Genomic DNA, 13190 nt, shown 5'->3' with positions numbered 1-13190 from the left:
GGCAAAGGGTGTTCACACCAACTATTGATTTGATTTGGATTTCTCTTCGGTTTGCTCACTTTGCATTTTGTAAATTGATAAACATAAACAATTACAATATATATTTTTGAAAGCATTCTTACTTTACAGCATTTTTTCACACCTGCCTAAAACTTTTGCTACTGTACTTAAAATACTATTTTCTGTATTACAAAATCCAATTTTGTCCTGGTAGCCCCAAAATCAACTTGGGTTGTCTGGATATTTTCTTTCCAAATATGCTTGTTTTTATTTCAGAATGTAAGAAAACGTAGATTTTAATGTAGAAAGAGACAGCACTAAGGTGATTATTTTCTCCTATCTTTTTTAAAGCCATGTAAATATATTATCATGGATATCCATAAATAGCATGTTAAGGACCAAAACACATGCTTACTTGGAAAGGCAGGAGGACATACAATGAAAGTTTGTTGAAATGGGTCTGTTTGCGTACAGATTTGGGTTGTTCCAGGCTGTAAGGAAACACTCTGTTGTGCCACACCAGCAACTGGTGCTGCAGAGGATGGATAAAGAGCAGACTGATAATTCAAGAGTGAAACATCTGAATTTGCTAGCGAGAGAGTAGCCGCAGCTGTAGAATTGGAAGCCAAAACACTAGCCTGAAAAAACAAGACAATCTAACATTAGAACTAGAAACTATAATATTCTAACATGTATATTAAACAACTGAAAACAACAAGACGAACAGTAAATCGATCACTTTCTTAATCACACGGGACTGTAAAAGCCCATCAGTAACCTGAAGGGGATCTAGAACTCATAGGCAGTCATGGCACAGATGCTATGGAACAGATGCTGTGGCCTACCAAATACTGAGGAGATTTCAGATGAAATTCACTGAAGCTACTAAAAACAAGTCAATTGCTAGGAAGACTCATTCCAGGAAATGATAACAAGAGTTTTATTTTGTTCATCAAAAGAAACAAAAGGGAACTGATTACCTGATGATGCACAGTACTGAGTTGGTTGTTGAAACTCATGGTGAGGTTTGTGCTTGTATTTGGTGCAACGTGTGTTGTAAATGGGCTTTTTATTTGATTAACAGTGTCATACATATTAACTCTTCGTTTACAAATTTCCATGTTCTGAAAGCAGGATTTCACACTAAAAGAGTATGGAGTTTTAAAAAAGTTATTTAGCTTTTCATTGTACAAACTGACATGTCTGATTATCAAAAAAGGGCATTTATGACTGAATTAATAGTTATCAAAACCTTTTAAGCTGTTTCTGAAATCTAATTTGATATTTGCCTAAGTAACTATAACTGCCATCCTCCTCCATCATAATTCCACAATACAAGCAAAACCAAATATTGCCTATTCCAAAATATACTTACATAGCCAAATACCTCTAGCAAATTATATATTACTACTAGGTTTCTCTCCTATCCTCTTTTGTATGTGCAATATAAAACCTACCTAAATCATAAGTGGCAGTGGAAAGCCAAGACTGAAAAAGGAAGTAACTTGCTGAGCTATTATGACAAGACTTCTTGATGTCTCTGATGAACATTATGCTAAAACTGTGGTTTAGCAATTTATTTTACTGAATCCATTTTTTATTTAATTTAAACACTTTACAAGATTATCCAGAGATTATACTTTTTGGTTTGTTACTTGTCCAAAATCATGAGGAAGAAGCAGGCTACAAATGTGAATGAATTAATAGATTCATTTATCTGGGCCACAAACTCACTGGTTGCTATGTGGAAAATCCAGTAGATGATTCATTGTCACAAATGGATGGTTCAAAGTCTTCAGCGGAGTAATTCTCTTATCTGCATCAATTGTCAACATTTTCTTCAACAAATCTATATATTCTCTTCGGTCAGCCTTCTCTGCCAACATGTCTGTTCCCTCCAAGTCCGTAGACATATTTACCTTATGGAAAAGGTTTTTTAAAAATTGTTTAGATTTTTCTTCAATTTATTTATAGCAGGAAAAATAGAGGACACATATTTTAAGTTACTGAGGAATGTAGTTCTAATTCACCCCTATTCTCTCTTGCTTTGCTTCTAACAAATAAATATTTACCTCAAAGAAACATTATCCATTCATTTAAAGTGTATGTTCAAGACAAGTCTGTGAAATGTAAGAGGTTATCCTAAAATTGTTTACTTATAATTGCTAAATTACTGAGAATTATTCTCAGGTGCACTAAGACAGCAGTTGCATAGCCCCACAGGGAATAACAGAAAGGAAACACAATTAGCTCCTATGTGCAACAAATGCAAATTAATGCTTCCATGGATTATAATACTTGTACTTGTCAAACACAATATTATTTTTTACTGGCAGCTTACTTGCGCCATGTCATCCAAACAGTTGAAAATATATTTCCGAGCTTCCTTTGATTTTATTCCTGTCTCCAACTCATGTTCTTCTGGAGTCTGTCAAATAAAATAGAGGTTACAAGAAATTATATCAAGATTTAATATTTTAGTACAATAAAAGCAAAAGTAGGTCAGCAGGCATCAGCCACCGACAAATAGAATGCCAAAATAGCAATAATGCAAGCTTCAGAGAATTTCTGAAGAGCTCAGACCTGAAACAGTGTTTTAAATCAGTAAAACAGCTTTATATTCAGGGTGGAAATAACTAGCAACCACAACACGTGTTTACTGAAAATGGCCAAGGACATCTGTATTTGACAATTTTCCTCAAAACTAATTCTGATGGGCTTAAATCTTACAGAAACTATCTTACAGATATATTTTTTTTCATCGCATGTTCCAAACATGTTTTCTACAGATATGTCTACTGTAAATTTCCAAAGATCCTCAGAAAATAAGAACAAAGTCCAATTCAGAACACCCCTTGTGTATCAATTATGCACAACAGTAGTTGAAGGAATGTTATTTATTGGACTTGCTTTACTGGACTGTAAAAGCTGTAGAAGCATTTTCTTAGAGACAGTTATAGAATCTCACTGTGTCAAGGCAGGAGAGAACCTAATCTATCTTTTTCTTTTCAGCCTGTTATCACTCACTATTTTTCCACCAATGGTTTTCTGTTTTAGGTACAGAGAGGATGCAGACTCAGAGGGAATACTTTATAGCTAATGGCCAGATTTATATTCACATAATTTATTAGACAAACTATAGTGGTTCACACTATAGTAGAACTAACCCACTAACCACAAGTCAAAATTAAATCACATTATGGCATAGTATGATATGTGCAGCCAATCAATTTAAGCCTCCTTCACTTAATGGGGTTGCAGGAAAAAAATACATATTTAATGTTACACACTCCATCCAGTTATTAGCAAATTAATAAATATTCTATTCCTGATGTTCAGATGCTGATGTTTCCCTTGATAAAATGCTACTGAATGCAATATTGATTGCTACTAGTTTAGCTTATATTTATTGTTAATTTACTTAACTTAGTTACTAGTTTTAAGGCAGAAATGAAACAATGAAAACCACATAAGTAGCACCTAAGATGTGTCTTAAAAGTGCTACTCTCAGAAAACAAAGAGCTTCTTAAAAAAGAAAAGAAAAAGAAAAGAAAAGAAACCTTTAGCCTCCATAGAGGGTATCCCAAGTTTGGATCTCTGTTAAAAAACCTGCTTGTTTTCGTTCCCGCACTCAGAAGATACTCTGCTGGTAGTCCTTGTGTTTGTGAAATGTAACGAATCTGCAACAGAAAAATAATACTGATGATGTCAACAAACAACTATTACTGCTATTATACAGTAATAGTAACTTTATTTTTATACCATTATTCTTCATGTACTACTATTATCCTTTTCCTCTGGAAGGTTAAATGTTGAAGACACTATTTCTTATACTAGGCCTGCACAATATATGGCCAGCAGACCAGATGTGGCCCATCAAGAGTCTTGTGTGACCCAGTGGCATTTTTGAAAACTTCATAAATTCACTGCTGCCAAACATCATTGTCACCAGGAAGGATGTGCTGCCACTTAGTTTTTTGCAGCCATCTCTGCCCCAAAAGACATTCTGCGGAGTCCTCCCAACATCTCTAGGCCTCACCAACACTGCCAGCTCCAGCTTTGCTGCTGTGCTGCTAGCTGCCAAACAGCTGATTGCTGCCCCAGCTATTTCTCTGTGGCCCACAATTTTTAATAAGGTATCAATGCGGCCCTTTCCCTTCCATAAGTTGTGCAGGCCTGTCTTATACCAATTTATTATATCTTTTGAACTTCTACACTTACAATATTTTACCAACAAAAATACCTCTGGAAGGGAAAAGTATATTCTTCTGTGCTGTGCTGTGCTGTGCTGTGTGTGCACAGAAATGAAAGTAAAATGTATCAAGCAGATTTCAAACTAATTATTTGAGACCGATGATGCCATCCGTTCAATCATGTCCCATTCTCGATGATTCTATGGACCAGCTTGCTCCACATTGTCTGATCTTCTATGGCTTCTTTTAGTTGTTTCATGCTCTGGCTGGTGTCAGCTTTGATGGCATCTAGCCACCATGTTTTCTGGTGGCCTTGTTTCCTTTTACCACTAGCCATTCTGATTATTCAATTCAAATTGAATTTGAATTTTTTTGAATTCAAAAATTGAATTGAATTTGAAAAAAAAGAGATTCAAATAGTCCCTATTTGAGACTAGCTATATGCAAAAGAAATTATTTTAGATGCTCATTGTTTATAGCTAAAAAGAAATAAGATGCAAATAAATATAGATAGTTCTTGGGTTATGATGACAATTGGGACCGGGAACTCCATCACTAAGCGATGTGGTTGTAAAGCGCAATGTCACATGACCATGTTGCTTAGCAACAGCAATTTCAGCAGTCCCAGTTGCCGTAGTTAAACGAGGACCACGCTGGTCATTAGGTGAGGACCTCATGTGATCGCGACTTGCAACTTCCTGTCAGCTTCCCCATTGACTTTGCTTGTGGGAAGCCGGCAGGGAACATCAGAAATCGTGAACATGTGACCGTGGTTCACTGCAATGTTGTAATCGTGAGCCAGGTGCCAAGTGTCCAGATTGTGATCATGTGATTGCAGGGACACTGCAATGGTCAGAACTCTGAGGACCCACCGTAAGTTCCCCTTGTTCAGCACCACTGTAAACTTTGAACAGTTGCTGAACAAATGTCATAACCTGAGGACTACCTGTACATGTGAAAGTGTAGTTAGAAGGAGATCGGTGTCTAACCAATGTGTGATGAAGAAAGTCCTTCCTTTCTTCATTATAGTGAATTTTTGGAGCGTAAACATCCACCATGAACATATAGCACAGTTGAGAGGAAGAAGAGGACAAAGAGGAGTTAATTGGACTGGTCACACCAAGGAGAGCAGCCCAAGGACCCTGTTTGCCCCAGAGCAAACATTAATTCCTGAAAGCATGCATATAGTCATGCTCACATAGAGGTAGTTGGCAATAACTTTTCTTGGCAGAGAATGGAACAGGTAACTGTGCTGTATAGCCACAGGCAGAGAATACTGTAAGTCTGTAAGTGCTAGCCTTATTTCTCTAACTGAAGCAGCAGCAGGAAAATAAGTTTGTTAGTTTAACAGTACTGACTTGAATACTATTAATACAAATGGACATTCTATAATCTAGTAGTTCTTTTTATTTCTCTTCTAATTTGGCATAATGGAATAGGAATGGGAGACAAAACATGACAGGATATTCATCATGCTTTTATATGACTCTTTTTATCTCAAAAACCTGCATATCAAAAATCAACCAAAACTAATAACAAAGTGTTAGCCACAAAGAGGTTATATGTAGCAATCTGGGAAGAATGGGTGCTTATTGATTAAAGCCAATCAATTGCTCTCCAGAGCAAAAGTCCAGTACCAATGACTTAAATGGCTCTCATTTAACCAGTATACAAATATCAAGTAGTGTTTACTCAAAAGCAAATCCTATTGGATTGAATGACACTTATTCCCTAGCATAGTAGTTTAAAGACTGCACATTTAAGTATCAGCATATCTCTGCAGCAACCAGAAAACTGAGAATTGGGACATTCTATAAAAAACAAATGTGACCTTAAACCAGCCCCAAACATAAGATCACACAAAAGTGATCCAAACATCAGCAGAGACTTACCTGATCATATTCTGAAGCTCCTGGATACAAAGGCCAGCCAAGAAACAACTCAGCTATCACACATCCTAGTGACCACATATCAATAGCTTCACAAAATGGCAAACCCAAGATGATTTCAGGAGCTCTGCAAAATATGTAATATTTTATTATTCAGAATTTACTAACAGCTTCACAAATCCCACTGGCTTGAGTGACAATTAAAAGGTTGTAGTTTATCATGTGTACAGTCAGAAGAGATTTCCATAGTAAACCACTATTTTTATCTAAGGAAAAATACATAAAAGTTCTGGCAAAAGTAGCAAATCATCCTGTAGCCTTGAAAACTACAAAATATATTATGACATCCTAAGATATATAGCTTCTGATAAACTGGACTTTGACCAACCAGGAGTTCCAACACTTTTAATCTTTACAATGATGCAAGAATTTGGGATATTTATGCTACAAGAGACTAATAGCTGAGGTTTGTCAAAACTGATACTGATATCTACAAACTCTTATTTTCTTATTTAGGCAGGAATACTGATCCACATACTTTCCATATCAGTGGCAGTACAATTTTCCATTCAAGGATATTCAATTACAGTAATCTGACATAAATATATTTAGATATATATCCCATTAGGTTCATAGATTACATCCTGTTAAATTGGAAGAGACTCACAATTTCTAGCAAAATCAGCCTATGCCTGTAAAGTGATATATGCCCACTTCAAATTAAATCCCACTGATTTAATTTGGAATTGCTTCTGAAAACAGTAGCAGCAGTAGCTTTATTTTCATGCACTTATAACTAGGAGCAATACAAAATGATAAAATCCAGCATAACTTTAAAAGCTGTAAAACAACAGAATGTCCTGATTTATTTGGCACACAATTCACTGTATCTGGTATCAGTCAATTGGTCTAAAGCCCAATGTAGCATAGCCTAGCTGGGAAACATCAACTTGAACACAAATCACTGCTAAATCTGCTGTGTTACTATTTGTCACTAGCAACATTTTCCACCAATAAAAAGAACATGTTCAGCAATGTGCTTGAAAATATGCTCATAAATATGGGTTGTAGTTGAGCACCAGATCCAACTTCTGTCCTCAATTCCATATTTCTCTGCCCAGTTTCCTTACACTCTCACTCTATTTCAAGAGACCATAACCACTGCTTTATGCCTCATTTATATCTTATCTCAGCTATTCCTTTCCCTCAGACTTACTTATGTTATGGCCTAGCAATTTCACCAGCCAGAGGATGATACAAACCCTAAGCTTTGCATTCACTTGGATAGATTTTCAGACTATATTTATTTATACTTTTTATTCTTGATCCTTCTATTTTAAGCCTGTCCAGAAAACTTTCTCCCCTTCTTTAGTAGCTCAGCATACAAATAGAACTGAGATAACAGAGGGAATTGGTTAGTGATTATTACCATCACAAATACACTAACCCTAACCCTTTAAACAGGAAAGGAGATTTTTTTTCTAGACAAATTTTAGAAAAAAGAAGCATTGCTGAAATATTTTTTGGTTTACTAAATAGACACTTACTACTGCTCTTTTAGATCAGGGCTGGACAACCTATGGCTCTCCAAATACTGTATACCAGAAGCTGCAACCAGCCCTAACCAGCAAGGTTAATGGTGAGGGGGCAACAGATTTGCCCATCCCAGTTTTACATGATAGCACTTCTGCCTACCTTAGTACAGTGGTACCTCGGTTTACGAACTTAATTCGTTCCGTGACTCTGGTCGCACCCCAAATTGGTCGCAACCCGAAGGAAATTTCCCCATAAGGTTCAATGTAATTACCGTTAATCCATTCTGGCATGGAGGACAGGGAGGCGGCTACTGCTTGGAGGGAGAGTCCCCCTCCCTACGACCACGTGTCAGGGGCAGAAAATGGCCGCAGACCACGTGTCAGAGGCAGAAAAATGGCCGCAGACCATGTGTCAGGGGTGGAAAAATGGCCGCGGACCACGTGTCAGTGGCGGAAAAATGGCCGCGGACCGTGTCACGGGAGGGAAAATGGCCGCGTATCCTGTTTGTACCCCGAGGCGGAGTTCGCAAACCGAGGTAAATTTTTGCGGCTGGAGCTGGTCGTAACCCAAAAAGTTCGTTAACAGAGGCGTTCGTAACCCGAGGTACCACTGTATATTGGTTCAGAAGGTGGTGATAATGAGAACTGATAAATTTGCAAAGGTGGAAAACATTGGTAAGTGAAAATTCTATAATATTTTTCATATGCAAAAAATATAATCTGTCTATTTTACAACTTTAGGGACTACATTTCATTTTCAGATATCTATATACTACTAAAATTCCTCTGTTTGTGTTTGTAACCTTCAGTTGGGTAAAACTGTGCATAATAGGGCAACAATTTTTGAACCAAGGTACCTTAAATGGGCTAACTTATAGAATGCGTACAAAATCCAAGACACATTACTCCTGTGGGATTGAAATTTGGCAAAGTTGTGCCTGCTTCAGTGCCACTGCGCCACTGTGGTCATGTGATCATCATTTCCAACACTCTCTGCCAGCTTCCCACAAGGAAAATCAATGGGGAAGCTGGCAGGAAGTTGGAAGTCGCTCCTGCTCCCATTGCTTTTTTGCCTGTGGTCATTCTGTTTCTCTGTTTAGGTAAGGAAATATCTCTGAAATATGAACCCAATGGATCACAGATTGTCTAGTGTGTAAATAAAAACTGAAAAACAGAAATTTCCTAAGTCACATAATGGCTTGCTTGATGTAATCTGCTCATCCATGATCAACTTAACATTTTCCTCAATTAGCCTAATTTAACTGACCACCATCAACACATTAGGCTAAAATGTAGTTGATTATTTTGTGGTTCAGGGTGCCATGTGAACATGGTTTTATACTGTACAAATTTTGCCTGGGTAAAAACAAAAAGAAGCAACCTAGTAGAGGAGTCCTTCCTTCCCTCTGCCATATCTTAGCAGAACTGCTGCTGAATGACCACAAAAGGAGCAACAAAGCCTAATGGATTCAGCTTCTCAGGAGGACTAGTATAACCTGTTCTTTCTTTTTGCCACTATAATTTAATCATGCAAAATGTTCCAAAACAATACACAATTCCCGAAGCAAACAAAGGATGATAACAGAATCCAAAGAAAGTAACCACAAAACATTTGATGGTACAGTGCCCAATCCAACATACTAACCAAAGATAGCAGTAACCAACAGTCCAGTAGAACTTGAGCTATCAAGCTATGGGAAACAAGATTACATTCCTCTCATTCTTGCCTAGGTAACTAGCTGCAGTTTATTATATCCATGGTCTTAAATGAGGGATAAAGAATGTTTATATGAAAGGGATTTGCAAAGCCTATAGCCAATAAGTATAAAAGAAGTTTGTATAGGGAGCTTTGGTATTTTAGCAAGGAGGGAAATCTGTCTAGGATTCTGCAAGATTCCTTTAGCTTATTATGCATATGAAATGTCGCCCAGCAACCAATTTTTTTTCAATATAAGAAGTTAAAATTTTAATGAAACACATAAATAAATTTTTATTCTAAATAAAGGCTTGGAATGGATACATCATGTCCATTTAGCCATTTTTCCCACAGGCTGCATTTGAATCTTAAGCTAAAATCAAAACCAAGAAATCTGATACCCTCCAAATAAACCAGATTATAGCTTTTACAATCCCTTAACTCTGACCATGTTTGTTGTGGCTAATGGGAGCATATGAAGGACACCAAGATGCTTATCCCAATATAGGTTTTCTATTGCTAGTTCTTCCTAATAAAGCCAGAAGGAGGAGCCTGAAAATTTTTATACCACTTTTGATTATCATTGCGCCTATGAAATGCAAACTGGGAAAGTTGTGGCTAATCTTAACTATGTTATTATTAATAACATAACAAATAACTATGTTATTTAAGTAAACCACATTCAAACACATGTTGCTGCTCATTTTTAAAAGTTCAGTTGCAAGAAAGGTAAAAAAAAGCAACCTCTCACAAGTTGGACATGTAAGATTAATTTACTTTTTATACTAAACCAGGATGTTTAACCATAGCTTATTGAACAACCCACAACTGATATATAGGATATGTAACCCACATCAAATGGAATTCAATTTTTGCAAGACAAAAGCAAACTTGAATTCTTCCTACAGCATACAATGCCAGCTTAAAAACTGCTCTGGAGATCTGGAAGACCATCCAATGGGAGTTTCTTTCACTCCATTGGGGAGGGTGGGGAAAGAGAAATTAATGAAGATTGCATCCTACCTTGCTCCAACAAAAAGCCTCTACTGGATCCCACCAACTCTGGCAAATGGAAGGAATCCTAGCTTGCTGTTGTGAGAATGAAAGGAACCCTTGTATTCACACAACAGCAAGTTGGAGTCACTCTAAATATACTAAACTCAGATTCATGAAATATTTAAAAAGGCAAGTTGTAAAGAGGATCTTATTATTTTTTGTTTAAGAATGTCCATTCTTAGCATTATGTAAGTCTGAAATAAATCTAGAGAAAATCAAGGCAAATTACTTCTGTAAGGACAAGAGCAGAATAATTAGTGACAGAATAGATATAACACCAGTAAGTTCTTGTCCTTAAAATATGTGTACAAACATATACAACATTATATTAGCATTAATATTTGTTTTTTTCCAACATAAAAAATCGATTTTTTCCTAATATTTACAGTCTACTTTAGACATCTGTTATATATTGTGGCTAGAAAGAAAGTTTAATGAATTAGAACTTGTCCTCTTTTGAACATAATATCAGTCATGTGCTTTCTACAGACTTTTCTAAAACTCTTGGAACTATGTCAATAAGGTAGATATAAGAGATGATGACAAGGCAATAAGATTAATATTACTGTACTAGAATGTGTTATTCCATCTGCTCCCTGTCAATGACCGACAGGATCAGTCACAACTATTTTTATTCTAATTAACAAGTTTGGCAAACTTTCAACTGCATAATACTTAAATATCTAATTGGAACAAATATGTATCAAGATTTTTTGAAATGAACATATACGTTAGGTAAATAAATAAGAAAGCATCAAAGAAATGAGGTAGCGTCTTATTAAGATCAGAAAACTTACTAGCCTTTTTCTTGAAAAAAAAAAACGAGTAAAGAATTTTAAGTAATTGTGGCTTGCTGTGATATACAGATGTTGCCTCTATTTGTTTCAGCTTTGTATATCGTTGATAAGAGTTTGGATATTCCAAAACAAAGATGGGAGGTGAAATTTTTAATCATTTGAAAAACAGTCAAAATTCCCAATTTTGGAATACAATTATGTCATAGAAATAATCTATTGCAGAAACATACTATTTAAATACACAGGCTCAGCATATGGGACATAATATATAATGCTTGTGCTGATCACTGATCAGTTTTATATGTCCATATCTCCTTATCAGCATAGTGTTCGGTGCAAGTTGAATAAATTAAAAACAGAGATAGGAAAAAAAATTAACAAGCAGTTGATTTAGAGACATTACTGATTGCCAAAGACAACATTATTTCTCCTATAATTAATGTAAGGGGAAAAGGAAAATGGATAGTTTTCTTCCAGAGGGAAAGTGGAATAACAACATTCAGGGCTTATGTGTACTATATTACTTTCTATTCAATCACAACTAACAAATCTTATTTCTTCATGTACATTAGGAGAGTCAGAAATTAGAAAAAGCTCAGAAAACAAATTCACTTTGACAATATTTGTAAATTTCTGAGACTCAAGAATAAAGTATTCACAATTTAGAGTGAAAATTGTTTAATGCTATAAATTATATTTATGCATATATACAGTTGCAAGAAAAAGTATGTGAACCTTTTGGAATTTCATGGTGTTCTGCATTAATTTGTCATAAAATGTGATCTGACTGTCATCTAAGCCAAGAGTATTGACAAATATAATGTGCCTAAAATAATAACACAAAAACAATTCTGATCCTTCATGTCTTTATTGAGAACAACCATCACAACCTCATAGTGCTAGTGGAAAAAGTATGTGAACCCTTGAGTTGACCTCAAAAAAGCTAACTGGAGTCAGGTGTTAGCATACCTGGAGTCTTGTTAAGAAAATGAGTTTGGAGGTGTGGACTAGAGATACGTTGACTGATAAAAACCACTCAAACTTTTTGAGTTTGCTCCATACAAGAATATGCTTATGTGAGCCATGCCTCACCAAAAAGAGCTTTCAGAGGATCTACGATCAAGAATTGTTGATTTACATAAAGCTGGAAAGGGTTACAAAGTGATTTCAAAGACCTTAGAAATTCAGCAGTCTACAGTTAGGCAAACAATCTACAAATGGAGACACTTTGGGACTGTGGCTACTCTACCAAGAAGTGGGTGCCCAGTCAAAATGACCTCAAGAGCACAACGAACTTTACCACAATCAATGAGGTAAAGAAACAACCCCGAGTGACAGCCAAAGATTTGAAGGCATCATTGGAACTGGCTAACGTCTGTGTTCATGAGTCTACAGTACATAAAACATTGAATGAGCAGGGTGTCTATGGCAGGACACCATGAAGGAAGCCGCTGCTTACTACAAAGAACATTGCTGCACGCCTGAAGTTTGTGAAAGAGCACAATACCACTGCGGTATTGGCAAAATGTTTTGTGGACTGATGAAACAAAGATTGAACTATTTGGAAAGAACACGCAGGACTACATCTGGTGTAAAAAGGGCACTGCATATCATCATGAAAACACCATGCCAACTGTAAAGTATGGTGGAGGAAACATCATGATTTGGGCCTGCTTTGCTGCATCAGGGCCTGGCCAGCTTGCAGCCATTGAGGGGAAGATGAATTCCCAAGTGTATCAAAAAACTCTTCAGGATAATGTGAGAATGTCTGTACATCAGCTGAAACTCTGTAGAAGTTGGGTGATGCAGCAGGACAATGACCCAAAACACCGGAGCAAATCCACAACAGAATGGCTTCAGAAAAACAAAATCCGCCTTTTGGAGTGGCCAAGTCAGAGCCCAAACCTCAACCCAACAGAGATGCTATGGAATGACTTGAAGAGAGCCATACACATGAGACATCCAAAGAATATGACAGAGCTAAAGCAGTTCTGGCGGGAAGAATGGGCTAAAATCCCTCCTGA

At 36.6% G+C, this 13190-nt stretch overlaps 1 protein-coding gene across 3 annotated transcripts in view; it reads right to left on the bottom strand.

The window, feature by feature from the left end:
- HIPK1 (homeodomain interacting protein kinase 1) overlaps positions 1-13190 on the bottom strand; it is a 42303-nt gene that overhangs the window by 19592 nt on the left and 9521 nt on the right. For all 3 annotated transcript variants that reach the window (XM_015888322.3, XM_007429594.3, XM_007429595.3), the window contains exons 3-8: positions 6086-6209; positions 3561-3680; positions 2342-2428; positions 1735-1919; positions 981-1143; positions 416-638 (exon numbers count right to left, since the gene is read on the bottom strand). In XM_015888322.3, the coding sequence (XP_015743808.1) occupies positions 416-638; positions 981-1143; positions 1735-1919; positions 2342-2428; positions 3561-3680; positions 6086-6209 (902 nt within the window). The remainder of the gene's footprint in view (positions 1-415; positions 639-980; positions 1144-1734; positions 1920-2341; positions 2429-3560; positions 3681-6085; positions 6210-13190) is intronic.

Source organism: Python bivittatus, unplaced genomic scaffold, assembly GCF_059951505.1.
Source record: "Python bivittatus isolate LINGU-HERP-01145 unplaced genomic scaffold, Pbiv_v1 ctg000700_np1212, whole genome shotgun sequence".
Taxonomy (NCBI): domain Eukaryota; kingdom Metazoa; phylum Chordata; class Lepidosauria; order Squamata; family Pythonidae; genus Python; species Python bivittatus.
The sequence above is the reverse complement of the archived record's forward strand: the minus strand, read 5'-3'. Positions and strand labels throughout refer to the sequence as shown.